General features: G+C 49.7%; 1 protein-coding gene across 4 annotated transcripts in view; it reads left to right on the top strand.

Annotated features, from left to right (window-relative positions):
• Positions 1 to 21089, top strand: part of SON (SON DNA and RNA binding protein) — a 37372-nt gene extending 16283 nt beyond the window's left edge. For 2 of the 4 annotated variants that reach the window (XM_084201175.1, XM_084201174.1), the window contains exons 4-12: positions 1018 to 1178; positions 2635 to 2775; positions 4015 to 4206; positions 8299 to 8409; positions 8916 to 9032; positions 15654 to 15801; positions 18604 to 18672; positions 18747 to 18862; positions 18935 to 19714. In XM_084201175.1, coding sequence (XP_084057301.1) covers positions 1018 to 1178; positions 2635 to 2775; positions 4015 to 4206; positions 8299 to 8409; positions 8916 to 9032; positions 15654 to 15801; positions 18604 to 18672; positions 18747 to 18862; positions 18935 to 19549 — 1670 coding nt within the window. In that variant the 3' untranslated portion in view covers positions 19550 to 19714. Of the gene's footprint in view, positions 1 to 1017; positions 1179 to 2634; positions 2776 to 4014; positions 4207 to 8298; positions 8410 to 8915; positions 9033 to 14822; positions 15048 to 15653; positions 15802 to 18603; positions 18673 to 18746; positions 18863 to 18934 lie in introns of those variants that run through there. The other 2 variants (XM_084201176.1, XM_084201177.1) reach the window with 2 other exon arrangements.
• The last annotated feature ends 848 nt before the right edge of the window (positions 21090 to 21937 follow it).

Below are 21937 nucleotides of genomic sequence, written 5' to 3'. Positions count from 1 at the left end.
GTAAAGGCCAAGTACTTCAAGTACTTGTATGTAAGAAAATGTAGAATTTCTACTCCTGAGAACAAAGGTCATTCAAGTGCCAGTTGGAGAGTTCCTGGCTGTGTTGTCAGCTGTTCTCAAGAACTCTCTTCTCTTGCCTCTTTCCCATGGTAAGAACATAAAGGAAAGAGACTTGTTTCTGAAAATATTCCCAGACCCAGCAGATCAGAAAATAAAATAAAATCATAAGAGCTCCATCTTTTCTCTGTGCTTGGAGGAAGAGAGGCTGTGTTGTTTCTTTGGTAGTGAGTTAATAAGGGGAAAAAAGGTTTGAATTGGGAGATCAGCTCTTGTACAGTGTGTGAGGAAACCTCCTGTGGTGGACTTGAGGTTCTGAACTTCCCAGTCCTGCCTCAGAGTTGCCATGGAAGCCTTCCAGTTAGGGAGTTATTTGCAAACTGGCAGAAGGCTAATTTAATTTCATTTGCTATTTCTATGTTAGGGCTGTCCTTTTTCTCATTATTCAAGCAAAATACTTTTAACAGTTTTGCATCTAATTGTATTTTAAGCAAGAGCACATTTTATTTACTCAGAGCTTGTTTTTCTGTTTGCTGGTTGTAAGTAGCTTTTGGGCTACATCTGAGGGGATGAGGCTTCCTCCAGAGGTTTGAGAGCTTTTCAGAGGTAGATCATGAGGAAACTCTGGAGTTTATGCTGTGTAGGAAGGACTAAGTATGGCCAGAACAGGAATGAATCAGTGAAGTTAGAGACATCAGAGCTTGGGTGGTTGGAGGATGTTGTAGTTGGGGCTGCTGTGGGACTGCTGGGTTACATTTGCAGTTTCACTTGCCTTCTGCACAGCCCAGGCTTCTAGTGTAGAGCAGCTCAGTACAATTCCAGTTATTTTCACAGAACATAAAAAATGCACAGTGCAGGTAGAATGTTGTTTAGTTTGCCAGAAACATTTCTTAATTATTAAAACAAGGATCTACAAAAATAATGACTTTTCTGTGAAAAAAAAACCCCAAATCTTTTTAGACAAGGCCCAGCTACTCGAGATCGCCAAGGCCAACGCCGCCGCCATGTGTGCGAAGTCTGGCGTGCCCCTGCCCCCCAGCCTGATGCCTCTGCTGTCCCAGAAGAAGGATGACAAAGCCAACCAGAAGTCCTCAAGGGACACCCTGAAGGAGCTCACTGAGGTGAGGGGAAGCAGCAGCATCCAGCCTGGAAATGACCACACTGGGGTTGGTGACCTGTGGGAGGCTGTCACTGCGTGCTGCTGTCACCTGGGAGCTGCCTCGTGTTCAGAATCCCCAAATCCCTGCGGCTGGCAAAGCCCTCCCAGCGCAGGCAGTGCCAGCTGTGCCCCGTGGCCACCTTGTCCCCAACCCAGAGCACTCAGTGCCACCTCCTGGCCTTCCTTGGGCACCTCCAGACCTCCCTGGGCAGCCTCTGCCAAGGCCTGAGCACCCTTTTGAGCCCTTACTCTCCCCACAGGTTTTTTTAAGTCATCAAAACTGGTATTTTTTAATTCTCTAGAAATGCATGAAATCAAATTATTTTGCTTTTTCTTATTTTTGGTTTTGATTCTGTTCTAATTTTCTACAAATCAGTGGCCATCCTTGCAGTTCTGTCAGTGAATTCCAAAGCTTTCACTGCTGATTTTTTGTTCTGGTGGTGTTAGTTATGGTTTGAGTTGGAAGGAGCTTCAAAGCTCAGCCTGTCCCACCCCCTGCCATGGGCAGGGGCACCTTCCTCTATCCCAGGTTGCTCCAAGCCCTGTCCAGCCTGGCCTTTGACTTCCCTCAGAATGGAGAAGATCTGGAATAAAAAAAAGTGCCTTAATTTTTTTTGTAATTGCATAATGAGTGTGGCATTTCTGAACTTGAGTTTATAGAAATAATCTGAGATGAAGCAATGTCCAGGTGCTGAGAGATAATCTGCAGTTGTGCCTGGTCTGGGGGAGCAGAAGTACTGAGCAAGGGCTGAGCTGGTGCAGGTGCCCTGTGGTGACCTCCAGGGTGGTTTTCCTCATACCCTGACCAAGGTCCAGCATAGCTCGTGCTGATCTGCAGGCCCAGATCTGCACCTCCCTTCCCTTTCCTGCTTTGGAGATCTGTTGAATGATATTTCTGTTCTTCTGACTCAGAACTGCCCACAGAGCAGTGCAGGTGGTGGGAAATCAGTAAAGACATTTTAGCCATAAAACTCTGGCCCCTTGAGGAAGTCTTTTTATCTTGGGTCCTTTTCTTCCTCTCTTTTCTCTTCCCCCCTTGGCGGGTCCTCCCAGTTTGTGGTATCCCCATAACACCTCTGTGTTTTAGTTCTGTTGCACATCACAGGGGGGTGGCTTGCATAGCTGGCCAGCACCACAGGATTCCAGAAGAATCTGAGCTCTCTTGGAGCCATCACTTCTGACAGGATCCCTGCTCTGCCAGAGAACTGAGTCAGTAACCGAGGAGTGCCTGGCAAAGCCAGGGTTGGATAATTTGTGTACAATATCCAAAGTACATCTATTGGTGCTGTTGCTGAAAGATTTTCCATTCCTGGTTTAGTGAAGAAAACCACATTTTTTAATAGAAATGTGCTCTGTGAGTTTGGGTTGAAAGTTCTGGTTTCCTCAGAGCTGACATTTCGCTCTGGTTTACTTTTTAGAAATGCAAGAAGATTGCTCAGAGCACTGATGATGTGATAGTGAACAAGCCTCACGTTTCTGATGAGGAGGAGGAAGAACGTCCTTTCTATAACCATCCTTTCAAGCTGAGTGAACCCAAACCTATTTTCTTCAATTTAAGTGTGAGTACTACTTCTATTTTCAATGTTTTAAATCCTGGTTCTTAATAATAATGCAAGTAATTCTATAGAAATTTATCAAGGGTTGATAATCTTGGTGAAACTGGGAATATTTTTTGATCAATTTAAAGGAAAACTCCCAATTCCATCAAGATTGAACTGATAATCCAATTTTACCAATTGGTAAGTGGTAAAATTGTGAGCAGTTCTTAAAATGCATCTGGAAATCAAATGCTTTGAAGCATGGATTAGAATTTGTTTAAATTTTGTTGGGTTTTGGGGTGCTGGGTGGGTTTTTTTCAGTTTTATTTGGGGTGGGGGGTTGTGCCCATGAAAGTCTGTTCTGATTTTGCAGGATATAAAGCACTAAAAAAGCTTTAATATGCTCAGCAAAAATAGATACTGCATTCCTGGTTTTGTGTATAAATATGTATAGCTTGTGCTGTACACAAAGTAGCAGTAGTGCACATTTACATGAGGTGTAAGGTAGAAATGGATTTAGAGTTTGTTATATTGTTAGAAAAGGCTGCAAGGAAACTCAGGAAACCTTGGAATTCTTCCAGGCTCCGAGGAGGAATGAATGCTCTGCAGTGGTTATGGGCTGCTCTGCCTCTTGGTCTTGTTTTTGGCCCTTTCAGTTTTGTTTTTTCTTTCTCCTAAAATCATTCCCATCCATATTCCTAGGAGTTTATCCAGTATAATCCAGTGCTGCCAGCTGTGTTTGCCTCTTGGAAGAGAACCTGGCAGAGATTTCTGTAGGTTTTTAATACATTAACAACACCAAGCAAAACAAGGCCATAGACATCATCTGCTCCGAGACTCAGGCTGCTGCTAAAAATAGGCCAGAATGGAAACCCAAATGCTGAGAGCTGTTTTCTCTCCACTCATGGGCAGCTTTTGATCACAGGCAATGTTTTGCTGCCCAGGGTTTTCACCCTGGAGCTTTCCATACAAAATACCTGTGTGGCAGGTGGAGGTTGTTCTCCATGTGAATGGGGTCAGCTGGGAGAGGAGGGTTGGGGATTTTGGGTTGCTGAAGTTGTTTTTAGGGGTTTTTCATCTTCTCTGATAGCACAATTTGTGGGTCACTAGTGTGTTTTTAGGGCTGTGCCAAAATGATCAATGATAAAGGCTTATTACTCTGAGTAAGTAAAAACCAAATCCCAGGTGTTTCCATCAAAACCATCTCATGACTCCTGGGTGTGTCCGAGCCTGAACTTTTTCTCATTTTATTTCTTTCAGACTCCCAGCATCAAACCAGCACCACCACCCCAACCAAAAAACCAGGTCAGCCTGTCCAAGGAATTCCCTGTGTCCTCTGGGTCTCAGCATAGGAAGAAGGAGGCAGACAGTGTGTATGGAGAGTGGGTCCCCGTGGACAAGAACGGCAAAGACGACGGCAAGGACGATGTTTTCCCCAAGCCAGCCATTGAGGTAAGGAAGGCAAGGAGAGCATATCATGTAAGAAAACCAAAACCATCATCTGGGCAGTCTGGTACCCAGTTACAGCCTGGGAAAAAAAAAAAAAAGGCACTTAAAAAGGTAGTGCCTAACATTGCACTAAGCTGAGGAGCTGAGCTCTGCACACGGGGATGCTCACGTGGGCAGTGGTGAAGCAGCCTGCACCCATCCTGCTTCTGGCAGCTGGTGGTTCCTTGGTCTCAACAGAACTTAAACTGTAGCTGGAAGATGGAAAAACTTCCTTGTTCAGTTTCTTGCAGAGGTTAATTAATAATACCTTGAGATTTGCACAATAATGTATGTAGTGCTAATTAAAATTGTCCCACCAGTCTTAGAACACGAACACCACACTGGAATGTAATCCATTAAAAATTGAAAGTCATTTCCTCTGGATGTATTAATTTTTTTAGCTTTCCAGTCATGTTTTCTCTAATGGCTGTCTTGCACGTGGCCTTCCAAAGGAGAATCTAATTGTTTGGATAATAAAATAAAAACACCAAAGCAAGTGTTTTCCCCCTTGAAATTTCTTCTAAAGAATGTTTCTGGGGGTTGTTGTAATTAAGTAAATTAGATATTTAAGAGAGATGTTACTAGTTTTAAGTGTGTGTTGCCTCAGTGCACCTACAGCCTTGTTCTCACACCTTCCAAAGCCAAACCCCAAAACCTCCCCGTCAAGTTCTGACAAAGCCATCTCAGCACTTGGGCATTTTGTTTCTCAAGACCTTTCTGGTACTGGTCAGTTCACTCCCTGAGGCACAGAAGGGAATCTTCTGGCCCTTCTGCAGCACCAAAAGCACTGGGGATATAACTTTGCCAGCATTTTCATGGAATCCCTCAGAATTTGATGGTTGGGCACCCAGATCCTCAGCACAGGTGAGAGCTGCACTTTGGGCTCTCCTGCTCCAGTAAAACCCTGAGATGTTTGTGCAGAATGTCATTCCCAGTTTCATTGCAGTAAATATATTTAACTGTGTGTACCTTTATAAATGCCTGTAACTATGTTGTCTGTTTTTATGTTTTGTAAATAAATGTTTTGATTTGCCTTTACCTTAACCTGGTTTGTGTTAAGGGTGATTTCAGGAGGGTTAGCTCCCAGCAGGCTGTTCCATCCATCCATCCATCCCCTGGGGTTTGGGAAGGGCAGGTACAGAATTGCTGTGTGTTTCTCCAGGGAGCCTGACAGGTAACACAGTGCTTCTCTGCTTAATTCTTTCATGTTCAGGAGGACTCTGTGGTGGAAGTGGCTCCCTTGGAGCAACATGAGGCAGATGAGCTCCCTTGCTGGGGGAGTACAGAGCTGGGGGTGCTTGGAACTTAAGAAGTTTCCCCTGGAATTGACTTCCATTTGTGGTTGCTGCTTTTGCAATACTGTGACGGTTCTGGAGCAAGTCCTGCCATGAAACCCCACACAACTGGTTTTGTTGCTGTGTTTTAATTCACACATTAGTTATGGGCTTGGTCTGAAATGACCCTGCTAATTCATTACAGCTTGTTTTAATAAAACCTGATGCCTTAAAGTAGTTGTGTGTGGCAGTAGGAGATGGAGGGGAAGGTCTGGAGTGATCTGAGGGCTCTGTCTGTAGCAGGCAGAGACCTCTGAGGAAGGAGTGTTTGCAAGTGTGGAGTGCCAGGGTTGGGTTAGCCCAGGTGACTTGTGCAGAGTGTTGGGATCTGAGGCTGCAGTAAAAGCATTCATGACCTCCAGAGGGTGTAAAACACCTGCTTTTTATTTGTTTCAGTAGTTGTGATTAGTGGGGGAAGTCTGAGAAGGGGGATCAGGCAGGAGAGCTCTGGGAGAGAGCAGCACCTCACTTCCACCTGTTCCCTTTGACTCAGCAATGACAGCAACTTCTTATACCTCAAGCAGAGATGGTTTTTTTTCCAAGATCCAAAGCTGCCATCGAGTGTCTTGTCATAGCACAGAGCTGGAGGTCTCCAGAATGGAGAAGTGTTTGGGAATTAGCCCAGCAGGGAGTGTTGCTAAGCCCCAGTAAAGCACTAAGACACCACTTTGGCATGGCAGTGGTCCCCTGTGCTTTCATGGGCTGCTTCCATGCCTTTGTGTATTGCTGGATTGAAACTTCTGGTGAGTAGAAGAACTTTTATTTATCTCCTGGACCAGGTTCATAAACAGAATATTAAGAAATTATTTTAAGTATGTGAGAGAAACTTGAAAACTCAGCCAGTGTGCATTTGAAACAGGCATTTTTACATCCTTGCTGTAGTGTGAGGGGGCTGTTAGATAATATTTTAATTCTTCTTGTTCCTTTTTTATGTTCTGTGTGACAAGAAATAAGCACTGAACTCAGTCCATAGACACCTGGGACTTGTGGGATTTTAGTTCTGTTTTGGTCAGTGCCAGATATCCAGCAATCATCTTCCCAATAGAAACACTTTTGTCCTAAACACCAACCAAAAAAAAAAAATCTTAAAAGCAGATTTAAAAGAGCACAAAAGCAATTCCTGTGTTTGATGCCATTGCAGGTGTTCATATCTGTGTCTTCAGTATTTACTGAATTCTTGACCAGGTTCCTGGGACAGGGTTTATGGTGTAACAGTGTTTGATTTGTTAGCTGAGTCAATTTTAGAGGAGTTTCAGATTCTCTTCCTGGCCCTTTAGTACAAAATGTGTTAGAGATAGACGGTGTGACAACAAAAGAGGCAAGGTTTTTATAAAGCAAATGAAAATGAAGTTCAGGTTAACCCATCACCTTGATGTGTCTGTGTCAGCTGCATTTCTGATTATTGGGTTTCTTCTGTGCCTCAAACAGTCCCAGCCCTTCCAGCTTCTGTCACATCTCAAGAAATTCCATTTGTCTTTGCACACTCTTCCCTTCCTGCTTTCCAAACAGAATGATCCATAATGCACATCCTTTGAGGAGCAGGGCCCAGGGATTTTATAAAGCAGCTGCCCAGCAGCCAGAATTCATTACAGCCCCAAATGTTGTGGATTTCTCTCCCGTGGCTTTTCCCAGAGTGAAGGTTTGCAGTGAGCTCCTTTGTGTCTTTCACCAAATCACTCAGCAGCATTGTTTCAAATTTATTTTTCCTTATATTTTACTGCAGCTCAGCAGCACAGATGTAGGTAATTCTTTCCAAAGCAAAGTGGATTCTGTGAGCTCACAGCCTGGTTTTACAGGATCCCTGGGGCTGGCAAAGCCCTGCCAGCCCAGGCAGTGCCAGCTGTGCCCCACGGCCACCTTGTCCCCAGCCCAGAGCACTCAGTGCCACCTCCAGGGCACACCTGCAGGGATGGGCACTGCAGAGCTCCCTGGGCAGCCCCTGCCAAGGCCTGAGCCCCCTTCCCATGGGCCAATTCCTGCTGCTGTCCCAGCTGAGCCTGCCCTGGCCCAGCCTGAGGCCGTTCCCTCTGCTCCTGTCCCTGTTCCCTGGGAGCAGAGCCCGACCCCCCCGGCTGTCCCCTCCTGGCAGGGACTTGTGCAGAGCCACAAGGGCCCCCTGAGCCTCCTTTGCTCCAGGCTCAGCCCCTTCCCACCTCCCTCAGCCCCTGCTGGGGCTCCAGCCCCTTCCCCATCTTCATTCCCTTCTGGTTTGGGCTGGAGATGAAAATTTGAAACACTGAAGTCAAGATTGTGGAATGCATCTGATTCATGCTGGAATTACTTTATACAGACAAGCTTCAGTGTGACTTAATAGCAGAGTGCTCATGTGAATAGCTCTGCATGAAGTTTTAGTTAAATTGCATTTAATTCTGTTGGTTAAGATCTCATTGCACAATAAAATGCTTCTCTGTTTATTACACAGCAGAATTTTTGGTGACAAACGGTTTTAGAAAGCAAGTCATTGGATATTTTGTGTGTACAGGTGATTTTAAATTACCAGGGTGTTACAGTTTAAATTCAGATTTGTCTTTGTTCAGGAAAGCCCATCTTTTGTGGATTTAAGTGGTCCCAGGATTTCCATCACGTTGCCTGTTTCTTTGTCAAGCCACCAATTCACTCTGTAACCTCGTTTGGTAGCACTGACCCTCCAGCAGCTTTTTCCAGCTCAAGTGGACGCTGTTGTGCTCTGCTGTGTTTTTACAAATGCTCTTTTTCCTCCTAGTGTGTGGACATAACCACAGCCATGAACGACAGAGCAGTGGCCCAGAAAAGGCTCAATGAGAACTCCTTTGACCTGGAGGCCATGTGCATGCTGAACCGGGCACAGGAGCAGGTGAGCTGGGTTCTTTCAGCTGCATTTGGGGGAGCTGGAGGGGAATTAGTGGTTTTCTTTCATGGCAGCTGGTTTTCCTCTCCTCTTTAAGTTTGGAACCCAGCTGTGGGCCAGTGTTTCAAAGTTCTGCACTTCTAACACTGAGTTTTGATGAGCTCCTTTGTGTATTCCATGTTTGCACCCAAGTCACTCTGAAAAATAGTTTCAAATGTAATTTTCTTAAACTTTGAAGTATTTCAGCAGCACAGATGTAGGTAATTCTTTCCAAACCAGTGGACTCAGCAGTTCTGGGGATGAGGAGACCCTGAACTGGCTGGAGTTGGAGCTCAGGTTTCAGGGTGACCGCTCAGACGCTCAGATTTTTGTAGCACCTGCTTTGATCTGAGTGTCAGTGAACACACCAGATACCAAGAGCATGATGTGAAAATTCCTGAGGGGCAGCCGAGAGGTGCAAGGGGAGCGTGGAGCTGTCGGTGCTGGTCTCAGTGTGGGTTTTGCCGTTGCAGATCGACGCCTGGGCTCAGTCCAACTCCATCCCCGGGCAGTTCACGGGCAGCACCGGCGCGCAGATCCTGTCCTCGGACGAGCTCACCAACAGCGGGCCCCAGGCGTGGATCCGAAAGGTAGAAGTGACACAGCCACTGCTGTCCCAGCAGTGACCACGCTTGACAGCAGTCAGGGCTTGCACAGTGCACCACAGTGCCTTACCCTGTGGCAGAGCGTGTGCCCAGTGCAGCAGGCTGGGCTCAGTCCCTGTCCCTCGGTGGCACCGGTCAGGTGTGAGTGGCCAGACACAGCCTGCCACTGCCAGGACACGCTGCTGCTGCTGTGCTGGCAGTGGCACATCCCTCCCTGCCCCCTGGCACTGGCACATGCCAGGCAGGGTTGATCCTCCTGCTGTTGAAATCAGTGGTTTTTGGCATCAGCGAAGCGAGGCCCAAACTGCCCTTGGGTTTGCCTTGGTTCTCTCTGGTTGCTCCTTTGCCTCTCTCTGCATCACCAGGGTTTTCTGGGAGCCAGAGATGTGGAGGGTTAAAGCAGGAGTTGCAGTTAATAAGTTCCTCTCACTCTGATGTTGTTTGGATACAGTGCAGTAGTTCCCTGTTGCTGTGGGTTATCACTGGCTGATTTTGGGGTGTGCTGCGTCCTCCATCCATGTGTTGTGTACATTCAGTTACTCAAGCTGCAGCTTTGCCTGTGAACACTGATCTGGTGCTCTGTCAGGAGGGAGATCTGAGGAGTTCAAGCAGCATCCACGTTCCAGGCACAAGGAATAAGGAGTTAGGCTGGTCAGTGTGGCAGGTGCTGCAGTTGAGTCTGTGTCAGCTTGGGTTGGGACATCTCCAAGCTGGGAGGTCAGATTTGAGGCTTAGGTGGAATTTTCCATAAAAGTTGGTGTCAGCTGAACATAAAAGTCTGGAATTACAATATCCTGAAAATAGAAACATTTTTTGCCAGGATTCACTAACTTGTTTTTCCACTTCATATAGCCAGGCAGTGCAGAGAGCCAGGGAACACAGACTTGAGTCACTGGCCAAGTGGGAATCTTCTGGGATCTTGCCAGTGTTAATGCAGAGTGTGCATGATAAAGTCTGCTTTTAATAACTATAAACAACTGAGATTGTGGCAAAATGCTGCCTTTGATGAAGACAGCCCTTGTTCCTGGCAGAGGGAACTGTGAAGCACAGGGATATGTTGGTGAGGAAGGAGCTTTTCCACTGGGGGTCTTGGGAAGGAGATCAGCAGGGCTGTGAGGGGAGGGTTCTCCCTGTCTGCAGCACCTGGAATGGCTTCCCAAGGCCCTGGAAAGGGAGCAGCTCTCTCCCAAACCTCCTCCCTGGGGTCTCCTGTGATGGCAGTGGCAGGAGGGGCTGCTCACAAGGGTGAAGTGGAAAGGGCCAGGTGTGTTTTACCTGTCCTCCAGCTTCACTCTGGGATATGCTTTAAAGCAACCCAAGTGAACAAACCAGAATAACAGCCAAAAAAAACCAGGTACAAGCCAAAGGAAATGCTTCAAGGGAAGAGAATGGGAGAAGAGTGTGGTCTGTGCTTGTGGACACGACTGCTGCAAGGAGCAGAGGAATGTTGGAACATTTTGTTGGATCTGGGCAGCAGTGAGGCAGCAGCAGCTCTCCTGCCCTGCCCAGAGCTGGGAATGTGCTGTGGGCACCCTGCAGGCTCTGGGGCTGGGCACAGAGGAGGCTCCTGCTGGCAGCAGGAGGAGTTGGCGGGTGAGGGAGGTGAGGACAAAGTCCTGTCCCTGCCCTGGCACTCCTCAGCCGCTCTCCTGCTCTGCCAGGAGGGCCCAGAGCTGCTCAGAAGTGCCCTGGGGCTCCAGGGATGCTGGGGCTGGGAAAGCCTCACACAGCTTCATGTGGAGTCCTGCTGTGGCTGCAGGAGGCTTTCACAGGAAGGAGTGGCTCTGCATCCATGTGATCCTTCTCAGGGACAGGAACACGAACCACCCATGAAGTGCAAAGTACTGGTTGTGTGTTACTTGGACACCTGAAATTGTGTGACAGTGATCACTTACTCAGTCAGGCTTGTGCTCCCTTTTGTGCTCCCTTTTTGGCCTTAAAACTGTATCTTAACGTGAAAAAATCTGGTATTTTTCACTCAGGCCAGGGGTTGGACTGTGATCCTTATGGGTCACTTCCAACTGGGGATGTTCTGTGTTTCTGTGGTTGTTATCTGCAGGCAGGGCTGTGAGTTTCCTGGGGGATGCTGTGTCTGTGAGTGAGTGCACATTTCTGGCTGAGGCTGTTTGCTGAAGGCATTTCCCTTGGGACTTTGCCATGGGAGGAGCTGTGACCATCCAGCACAGACCGAGCCTGTGGCAGCCACTCCATGTGGGTCTCAGGAAAGGAGGCTTTAGAGCACAGGCACTGGGTGTGACAGGTCACCACAGCACCAGGGAGGTGGAACAGGAAGGTGACTCAGGAGGGCAGCAGGGCACTGGGGGAACTTGTTTGCTGAGCTCTGTCTTCTTTTTTTTTTTTTTTTTTTTTTTGCATTTTGTGGATTTCACCTTTTCTCGTCCTTTCCCAGTGGCTCTGGAGAGGAAATGTGCACTCAAACCAGACTCAGAATCTCAGTTTGGGAATTAGGAACTGCAGGGTTTCATGTGGAGCACTGGGTTGGGGACACTAAGTAGCAATAAGGTTTATGTTTTTAATTCCTGGACTAATTCCTGGTGGTTTTGTGCAGGGGCCTGAGCGGGGTCCATAAAAGAGTGATGTGCTGTTGGGTATAAAAAAATTATGAACAATCTCACCTTTCTCTTTGAAAAAGTGGCTTCTGTTTCAGTTTGTCACCATCAGTGTAATCAGTTCACAAATGTGACTCATCTTTTCTGAAGGTTGCTTCTATTTTTATTCCATTTTTCCTTCCAAACACACTGTGCTGCTGAAGAAATGTCAGAGCAAGTGGTCAAATATTTCTTGTTTCTCCAAGCAAATTCTGTTGAGGTCTATTTACTCCCCCTTTCCCAGATTCACCCCTTGGTTCTGGATTTATCAGCTCAATTCTGGAGCCTGAACTTGCTCCCCAAACCCAGGGTTGTGCTCAGGAGTGGCCCTGGGAGGCTGCTGGGTCACTTGCTGGTGCTGATCCCTGGAGTGCAGAAAGTTCTGGCAGGTGCAAACCTCCCTTCCATTCTTACAGGCACAAAGAGCTTTCCTTGGGAGCCAGGCTCACCTGGCAGGGCAGAGCAGCTCTGTGCTCACCAGGGACTGGATATTGGGAAGGAATTCCTCCCTGGCAGGGTGGGCAGGCCCTGGCCCAGGGTGCCCAGAGCAGCTGGGGCTGCCCCTGGATCCCTGGCAGTGCCCAAGGCCAGGCTGGACCCTGGGGCTGGAGCAGCCTGGGGCAGTGGGAGGTGTCCCTGCCATGGCAGGGGGGACACTGGGATGATCCTTGAGGTCCCTCCTGACCCAGCCCAGTCTGGGATTCCGTGGTTCCACAGTGGGTGAGTTTGTTGCACTGGCTGCTCTCTTTCCCAGCCGTCCCTTTGTCCTGCTGTTCTCAGAAGCTGTGAGCAGCACCTGCAGGTGCTTGGGAGCACAGGGCTTGTGAGGCATCTGCTGGGCTTCTTCAGCAAGGGATTCCTGCTCCTGTCTGTGGGAAGGATTGGGACTGCTGCTGAAAGGGCCAGAGCATCTTCCAGTTCAGCACCCAGCCCAAATTCCCTCCCTCAGGATCCCTGCCAGGTGCCGCAGGGAGCAGATTGTGACCGGAGCTCCAGGAGCATTTGGAGCTCCCGGGGATGCCAGGCTGGAATTGCTGGGCTGTGCAGGGCCAGGAGTGGACTTGGATGGTCCTTGTGGCTCCCTTCCCATCACTCAGGAGATGCTGGGATTGAATGGAAAATTCTGCCTGGCACAAGTTTTCCCAAAGCAGTGCTTGTTCCTGGAACTTGAACTTCCTTGGAGTTCAACCTTTAGTCCTGCCCTGAACTGCCACCCCCTGCCTTCGAGGCTTTGTTGTCTTTGCTTCCTAAATTGTTCCAAAGATTCAACCTGAAGAATCAGCAAGAAAGTTAATTAAAACTGCTCTAAAGCCCCTGAGGGAATCAGGTTTTACCTTCTCTTTAAAGCAAGTGCTGACCCAAGAATATGACTCTTGAGTCTCCATGTGTTGGCAGAATGGAAGTGGGATTTCATGGAATTTAGTGCTCAAAATAAAGTATCAAATTGTCCTGCAGGCTCCCTCACAATAAGATCAGTGAATGAAAGAGAAATGCTTTTGTAAATAACGAGTTTGTTCTGACAGCAGTAACCATGTGCTCAGAACCTGGGGCTTCTTGTATTCCATCCCCTGCAATCTGTGTCTGCAAAGGTCCAGAGCTGCTCAGGAGTTTTTGGGAGACTCACCCTTGGATGGTTTTTAAAATGAGAAGAACTGTGCCTCGTGCTTCCGTGCTTTTTCTGTTGCTTCTATGGTTTTCAATGAAATCCAAACCCAGCACCAATTTTACCCCCACTCATTAAATCATGGGCTTAGGGAAGTGGTCTGGTACTAAACTACAAAAAAAAATAGCATGTACAGGTGGCATTAGAGGTTTACAAAGAAAAAAAAGAAAACCAGAATCAAAATGCAGGAACCTTTTCCCTGCTGCAGACCTTTGCTTCCTCAGTGACCTCAGTCCAAGGGGGCTTCTCCTGGCTCCTTTCCCACTGGTACCGGAATTCCTTCCTCTGCCTTTTAGTGGGATGCACAAGTATTTGTGTGTTCTGGAATTAAATTCTTATTAATAATAATTTTTAATAGTGATAAATGTGTAAGTCATGGTTGTGCTGGTTCTGTTGGTCACACTGAAGAGTCAGCACAAAGTTCCTGCTGCAGTTCCCCTCCAGGGTCCTGAATCCACCGTGGAAGGGGTGCTTTAGCAAACGGCCCTTGGGCACCTAGAACTTCCTAGTTCCCGTTTCTGGAGTTTGTTCAGGCTCTGGTAATTCCTCTGAGGAGCTCAGGGCTTTGACCAGGAACAGGATGTTTTGGTTCTGCTCTGTCCTTGCTCCAGCCCTGAGCCAGGAGGTGTCTGGGTGTTTGGGAAAGCCGAGTGAGCCGCAGTGACCTCAGCAGGAGCTTGCGCTGTGTCCTTTGTGAACTGAACACACCCCGTGGTGCTGGAACAGCCAGCGAGCCAAATCCTGCCCCCAGCTCCGGGGCCTGGAGGGAGCCGCTCTTCCAGAATGTTCCTGGAGAAGATGGGAGGAGGGAGTGGGAGCTGAGGGAAGGCTCTGGAGGGCTGTGGACGCTGTGTCTGAGGGGCTGGCTCTGCCCCAGCCCCAGCTCTGCTCCTCCAGCCTCGTGGATCCGTGTGGATCCAGACAGGGATTTCCTGGCCTAGGCAGGGATTGGGAGCGTTCCTGGCACAGCCTCCAGCAGGGCTTTCCTGCCCCACTTCTGGCAGCCTCCGGCGTGGGGAGGACGCAGGTGCGTCGGGAATCCCCGAAGGACACGCGGGCTGCCAAGGAAGCCCTGTGGCTTTGTTCCCTGCCCCTGGAGCCCTGGGAATGCAGGGAGCCTCGGTCCTGCCCTGGTGCCAGCCCCAGGCCCGTGCCGAGCTCCAGGAGCTGCCAGGGAGGGCCAGCGCTCGGTGGTGCCGGTGGGTCCCTTCCGGCTCAGGACCTGTGTGACTCTGTGAGCCCGGGGACCTCCTGCTCTGACAGTCACAGCTCCGAGGGCAGCAGAGCCCCGAGGCTGTGGGGGCTGTGCCCGGGCATCGAGCCAGCCCTGCCCGGCTCCGGGGCTCCCGCCGGGCTCAGCCTCAGCGTGCGGGGCAGGCGAGCCAGGCCCCGCTCTGGTGGAAATGCTTGACTTGCTTCTGGGGTCAGCGGGGGGGCACGAGAGATGATAGTTCACAGAATAACCTGTGAACTTTCACCCCTCTATATGGAAACTTGTTTCAGGGTCAAATCCTTGTAGCCGCCTTCTTGCCACGGTCAGTGCCAGCCCTACTATTCACAACACTGCGGCCAGCGAGGCCTAGGTACGTAACATTTAAGGAGTTTTTACAGTTCTTTACATCAAAGCAGATGTTTAAACTTTCTGTTGATAAGCTTTCACCGTTTAACAACTTTTGTTAATGCTCATTTGAAAGAATGTGACGACTGCTGCTGCTAAACTGGGGGGCCAAGCGCCTTTTTCCGTTAAAATAAAGAGAGGGGAAAGCAAAAGCTGTTTGTTCCATGTGGAATTTCAGAGTAGAACTTGAATGTGCAACTGCTGTGTAATGAATCAGGTGGGGAGAGGTTTTTTTTTTTAGATTTAAATCTGCCTAAACAGCCTGTGAATGTCATGACTAAATGTGCTTGTGTTCTGTTGGACGAGGAGGTACCCTGGCACAGCTGTGCCGGGATCAGTTCCCACTTCCCGAGCTGAGGAGATCTCTGGGATCAGAGCAGAGTCTTCAGAGCCTTTAGAGTCTTTAGGTCGTTGCTTGGTTAAACACATCTGTCTGCCAAGGGTCACTGCCACTTTGGGATCACCTTAGACTTTTCCTAAGTTGTTCTTTTTTGCCAAACATTGATTTGTGTCTCGTGTGTCCGCGTGAATTCCGGGTTCCATGCACTGGTTTGGGCTAAAAATCCACAGAGCTCAGGTGGATTTTTTTTATTTTATTTTTATTTTTAATTGAGTCTGTAAAAAGTTGTTAGAAACATTTTTTGGAAGTTCCCAATTCTTACTTAAAATCCCAGCGCTAACTTTAGGCCTTGTTTTACTTCTCTTTTTCTGGATAGGATCAGTTCTTAAGAGCAGCCCCTGTAACTGGAGGAATGGGAGCTCAGCTGATGAGGAAAATGGGCTGGAGAGAAGGAGAAGGCCTTGGGAAGAACAAGGAAGGCAGCGTTGAGCCCATCATGGTGGATTTTAAGACAGATCGAAAAGGTGAGTCCTGCCCCAGAGCTGTCCTGGGGCTCCTCTCCTCGCAGCTGCCTGCAGAGGGCAGAGCCCCTGGAGCAGGAGGTGTTTGTTGTCTGGGGGCCTTCACTGGCACATCAACAGACTCTGGGATTTTGCTTCAGGTTTGCCAAGGCCTGGGGCCAGTCCAAAGCTTTGTCCTTGTGGAAGAGCTGCAGTGGTGGCTGAAGCAGGAACAGGAGCAGGGGTAGAAGATGCAATAGTGGGGTCAGTTTTGCAGAGGGGTGAGGACAGAGCTGAGCCCCAGAGCTGAGCTTTGTCAGTGACTCACACTCAGGGCTTTGGGGCTTCCCTGGGGATTCTGGTCCTTTTTTTTTTGTCCCTCATTTCCCTGCTGTTCATCTCCAGCCTGATCCTGCTGAAGGCATCTCTGCTCATCCTCAGGGCTGCTTCCAGAGGCAGCTTTAGCCTCCCCTTTTCCTGGAAACCCCCCCTGTTTTCCCTGCTTTCCTGTCCATGGCCACAGGGGAGAACTCTCTTGGTGCAGCAGAACCATCCAGTGCTGCTGCTCCTTCAGCTTGGCCACTGAGGTTTGTGTGCTGAGTGCTGCTGGAGGTTCTCCATCTGAAACACCTCTCCAAGGTCTGTCTGCTTTAAATCCAAAATTCAGCAGTCAGGATTTCTAATTTAATTGTTCTGCTGTGCATGGAACAAAACAACAACTCCACACTGACTGTGGGACAGATTCCTGCTGCTTAAAGATTTCTTCTGCACCAGGAGCCTTCAATCCCATCTGAAACAAGGGGTGGCAATACCAGAATTTTCATTTCAAGGCCATTGGATGGGCCTGGAGCAGCCTGGCACAGTGGGAGGTGTCCCAGCCATGGCAGGGGTGCCCTGGGTGGGCTTTAAGGTCCCTTCCCACCCAAACCATTCTGGGATCTCAGGACTTGTGTTGGCTTTGTCACTGCTCAGAATTGAGCTTGGAACAGCCAAACTCCTCACCTGTTTTTCTTTACAACCTTTCTGTGCAAAGAAGGAAATGCAGCCCCAAAGGTGCCTGGTGGCAGTGATTGCCAAGGGCTCCTCCTGGCCTGAAGCAGGGCCAGCCTTCAGACAGCCCAGCTGGGCTTTGCATTTCCTGCCTGTCAAATCCTTCTGCTCATGTGCAGCCTCAGCTGATCATTCCCACAGAAGTTGTGCCTGGATGCAGAATTCCCTCTGCTCTTGGGCCACCCAGGTCTGTGGCACAGGGAGATGAGGGGCAGGAGGTGTCCGGCTCACAGACAAGCAGGAAACATGATTATATATTATATATATAATACAGATTTAGGACATGGGATTATATATTTAGGGATTATATATTGAGGACAGGTAGTTTTTCAGACATCTGTGTTCTTGGGTGATTAAATGGGTAAAGCATACTCTTTTTCTTTTTTAAACCTCTGTGAGGAGTTTTAAAGTCCACACTTTGACAGGAAGGCTGTTATTAACCCACCACCCAGGTTTGTTTTGTAAGGAATTTATTAGACATTTTTCAATGTGTAAAACAGTATTTTATTTTATAAATACTAGCATTTATATTTTAATAATTATTTAATAAATATATATTTATATTTATTACTATATAAACCAGCCCCCAGTAAGATACAATTCCTGGTCCCAGGAAGTGACTCAGGAGGCTGCAGCTTGTTTGAAATTCCCAGATGAGGTTCCAGAGGCAGGAGGTGGAGTGGAGTGTCAGTGACTCAGCAGCAGGGAGAGAGTTTAATGAGGAGGATGAGAATCCCTGGTTAGGTTTGGGTTTAAAATTCTGTCAAGGGGGGAAACCCTCAGCCTTTCCTTCAGGGATTGTCTCTGGTGGCTTCGTACCCCTTGGGCAGGCCCTGCTTAGGGGCTGCAGGAATATTGGGAGGAATATCTGGTAAGGAGGGAAGGATTTTCCTGTAAAGCAAAAGAAACCCAAATGCCACCCAGAAAAGCTGAAGGAACAGGAAGACACTGGAAGCAATTGCAGTATCTCCCTGTCTTTGTTCACCAAAGCCACAGCAGGAAAACTGGAGGTAAGAAACAAAGGAATATTGAAAGGTTGAAGTCTGAGAATGGCAAAAATCCATGGGGAGAAACTTGAGTTTCTCTGGTGGATTGCCACTGGAATTTCAGACATTTCTGGCAATTCTTCAGTTCGTTTTTGGTCTTGTAAGATTTTCAGAAGAGCAATGTTGAGCTTTGGTGTTTGCCAGTGACTCCAGCAGAGCCTGTGCTCCCTGCAGCCCTTTGGGGCTGTTCCCCTCTCTGCTGCTTTGCTCCCAGGTGGGATGGAGGTCTCAGCTGAGGCTGCTGGAACCCTGTAAATTCAGAGAGCACAAGGAGTCCAGGTCTGTGGTGTCACTCCTGGCAGGAGGGGACACAGGGACATCTCTGGATAAGGGGAATGGTTCCTGTGCTCCTGTGTCTGAAGCAAACTAAAGGCAGGGGGTTACTCTGGGCTGCACAAAACAGTAGGAGAATGTTCCTCACTGTCTGCCTTGTTGATTGTTTCTCCAAAGAGGGCATGGAAAACCAGGTTGCCATGGAAAACCAGGTGTTCTCTGCCTTGTGTGAGACCACTCAAAGTTTTCTCCTCCTGGCTGCTTCAGAGTCTTCCTGGAGCCTTTGGGAAGAATGTGCTGAGTGGAATGGATGGAACGAGGTGGAGGGTTGAGAGCTGGCTGGAGTCTCCAGGTGTCCCCTGTGATCCCTGGTTGTGCTCTGCTGCTGACTCGGGGTCAGGGGGAGCGGGGAATGTCAGTGGGATGGCGAATGTCAGCGTGCCTGTGTTGTTCGCAGGGCTGGTTGCTGTGGGAGAGAAGGCCCAGAAGAGGTCCGGCCACTACGTGGTGATGAAGGATCTTTCAGGTGAGTTCCTTGTCTGGAATGATGCAGTTGCCAGAGGCTGGGTGGGCACTGACCCTGCCGTGTCTGTGTGCCAGGGAAGCACCCGGTGTCTGCGCTGATGGAGATCTGCAACAAGAGGAGGTGGACGCCCCCCGAGTTCGTGCTGGTGGACGACAGTGGGCCTGATCACCGCAAGCATTTCATCTTCAAGGTGGGTCTGGGCTGCCTGCCCCTGTGCTGCTTTCTCTCTGCCAGGGGTGAAATCCATGTTTCTGTTTGATAGAAACACCTCACGGGGCTGGCTGAGGATGGTGGAGCCGTCTCGGTGCTGGAACGTGCAAGTCCTGTTCCTGGAAAGGCCAAACCGAGTCCCTGGAGCACTTTATTCTGGGATCCCAGGGCTGGAGCCCCTCTGAGGCCAGGCTGGGAGAGCTGGGGGTGCTCACCTGGAGGAGAGAAGGCTCCAGGGAGAGCTCAGAGCTCCTTGCCGGCCCTAAAGGGGCTCCAGCAGAGCTGCAGAGGGACTGGGGACAAGGGCTGGAGGGGCAGGACGCAGGGAATGGCTTCCCTCTGCCAGAGGACAGGGCTGGAGGGGATCTTGGGAATGAGGAATTCCCTGGCAGGGTGGGCAGGCCCTGGCACAGGGAGCCCAGGGCAGCTGTTGCTGCCCCTGGGTCCCTGGCAGGGCCCAAGGCCACTGGGGCTTGGAGCAGCCCTGCACAGTGGAAGGTGTCCCTGCCATGGCAGGGGTGGCACTGGATGGGCTGTGAGGTCCTTCCCAACCCCGAGCACGGTGGGACCCCCTGCAATGTCCTTGCTGACAGGCAGCCATGGGATCTGTGTCCCTAAAAAGGAGCTGCCCAGAGTGTGCCTGGGGCAGGCACGGCCCCCTCGCTAACCCCTGGTTCCCCCGTGCCAGGTGAGAGTCAATGGCAACGAGTACAGGCCCACCTTTGCCAGCCTTAACAAGAAGCACGCGAAAGCCACGGCGGCCACGGCGGCGCTGCAGGCCATGGGACTCGTACCAAAGGAAAGCATGGTCAATACCACCATGTTCAGGAGTGCCTCACACCGCTAAGCTTGGCTTTACTGGGACACTGGTTCTGAGCATTTTACTCTGCACAAGAAATGGTATTTGCCCCTCTCATGTTGTAAATACATCGGCGATTCCCACCTTGTAAAAACTGTACAGACACCCACAGGTTTTTCTTTTGTACCATCCAAATGTATTTAAATCATACTTAGTTTTTGGTATGTTTATATTGTTTACATTAGTGATGTAATTATTTCTTAAACGACTAAATCAGACGACAGACTCTGGAGGCATCAGAAATCCAGACCCTTGGCCGAAGCTCCTGCAGTTCCTCTCCTGTCAGAGCGTTGACCCTTTGATACAGTTTTGTAGTGGCCGCAGAGTTCCCTGGGCTCGGGGAGGTGCTGGGGACACCCGGGGGCCGTGCCTGGGCTCTGCCCCTCGGTGCCAGCCCAGGACAGCCGGAGCCGGCGCTGCCGGAGGGACGCGGGGGCTCGGCCGCGGCCCGGCCCGGCCTCCCGCTGGGGCTGCTCTGCCCAACCAGTGAATCCACTGCCTGATGCTGATCGTACGGATTTGTGGTTCATGTGAATTTTAAACTCTTAACAAATCTACAACTGGATTTGGGGGGAGGGAGGGGGTAGAATGACGCTTCAATTGTTGTACCCAACTTGGTCAATAAAGCAGCACAAGTTCATAATCTTCACCCTTGGTCAGTAAACAGTAATTCCAACGGATGCCAAGCCAGGAAACGGGAATTCAAACACGCCAAAATGCCTTCTGCGAGAAACACACACACAGCAGTGGCTTTGTGAGGATTCCCAACAGCCGTGGGGATGGCAGGAACGGGTCTGGTGGTTTTTGTTTTGAACTTTTACGAAATAACTCCTTGGGATGAAATGTTAAGGATAAGGATCCTCTGCCCTCGAGGAGCCTGATCAGAGTTTGGGCAGCTGGACGGCAGAGAGGATGTAGAAAGCTTTTCCTGCTTTTTATTTTTTATTTAAGAAGCATTAATCTTTGATCTGTGTGCACGGGGGATTGGAAGGGGCAGTGCACCCTCCCTGAGGGATCTGAGTTAGGAGCAGGCTGCCAGGATTTCTGCACTGGGGTCGTTCAGGTGCTTGTCCCAGACAAGTCTTTGTGAGGTGTGAACCTGAGCTGGGTTTGGGGACAGAACAAACCCAGCCAGGCTGCTCAGGCCTCACGTGAGGGACCCTTTGGCCATGGGTCCATGGAGCCGAGGAATTCCTGGTACCTGGAGCCGTGTGGATCCCGTCAGTGTCACAGAATGTGGAGTCTCCTTGCTCTGCAGGGACAGGGGTTGGTGTTTCCTGTGCAGCAGGGAGCTGGGGTTGGTTTGGAGGCAGAAAAGCCCCTGTGAGTCTGTCCAAGCGCTCCGAAAATGCTTCAGTTGATCTTCATTTCATGGACGTGGTTGTCTTGAATTAAACTTTTTTCCCTTTGGCATCTTGCCTTTGGTCTCTGACTAAATGTGTGGAGCTTGTCCTGCAACTGCTTGAGAGGTGTGAAATCCCAGGAAATCTGGGATGAGGCACCCTGGGGGGGCTGGGGGGTGTCTGGCTCCACCCCGGGGCTGGGAGCAGCTCCCTCCACACTCAGCTCAGACCTCGCAGCTGCTGAGGATTCTCTGCAATCCATGCTCTCCATGGCAGCTCAGACTTCACAGCTGGACACAATCAAATTTGGGAATGTACAAGCCTCTGTACTTGTTTGCTTCTTTTTTCTGTATCCCTCTTTCCCATGCATAAGGTAAAGACCTGGGTTCTCTCCCGGCAGCAGAGAAATCCAGTCCCACTAAAGACTGCATCTGAAAAACAACTACTCTGGATTTCATGGCTTAAAGCTGAGGGGTCAGCATTCCTGGAGCCACATATCCTTCAGGAGCAGCCCTGCATCCCAGGGCTGGGAGCAGCTGGGATTTGCTCCTGGAGCTGACAGGTCACAGCAGTTCTGTAAAGCCATGGTGAATCACTGAGAGTTCCATCAGAGCTGCGTCCCTGCTGGATCCTGGGGCAGGACACTGCCCCTGCTGCAGACAGAAAGGGGCTGGAGGCAGAGGAAGCTTTTGCTGGCCCAGGCTCAGGGGCTGCTCTGTGCCCATGTTCGGTTTGCAGGGCTTTGCTCCATGATCCCAGAGCCCGGGGGCACCACCAGGAAGGCTGAGTTTTGCTGCCCAAGGCTTCATTTCCAGTAACAGACACCAGATTATAGAAATGTGGCTGGAGAGCA

The sequence above is a fragment of the Fringilla coelebs genome (assembly GCF_963513975.1).
Source record: "Fringilla coelebs genome assembly, chromosome: 2".
NCBI classification, from domain to species: Eukaryota; Metazoa; Chordata; class Aves; order Passeriformes; family Fringillidae; genus Fringilla; species Fringilla coelebs.
Note: the sequence above shows the minus strand (reverse complement) of the source record. Positions and strands in the feature narration are given on the sequence as shown.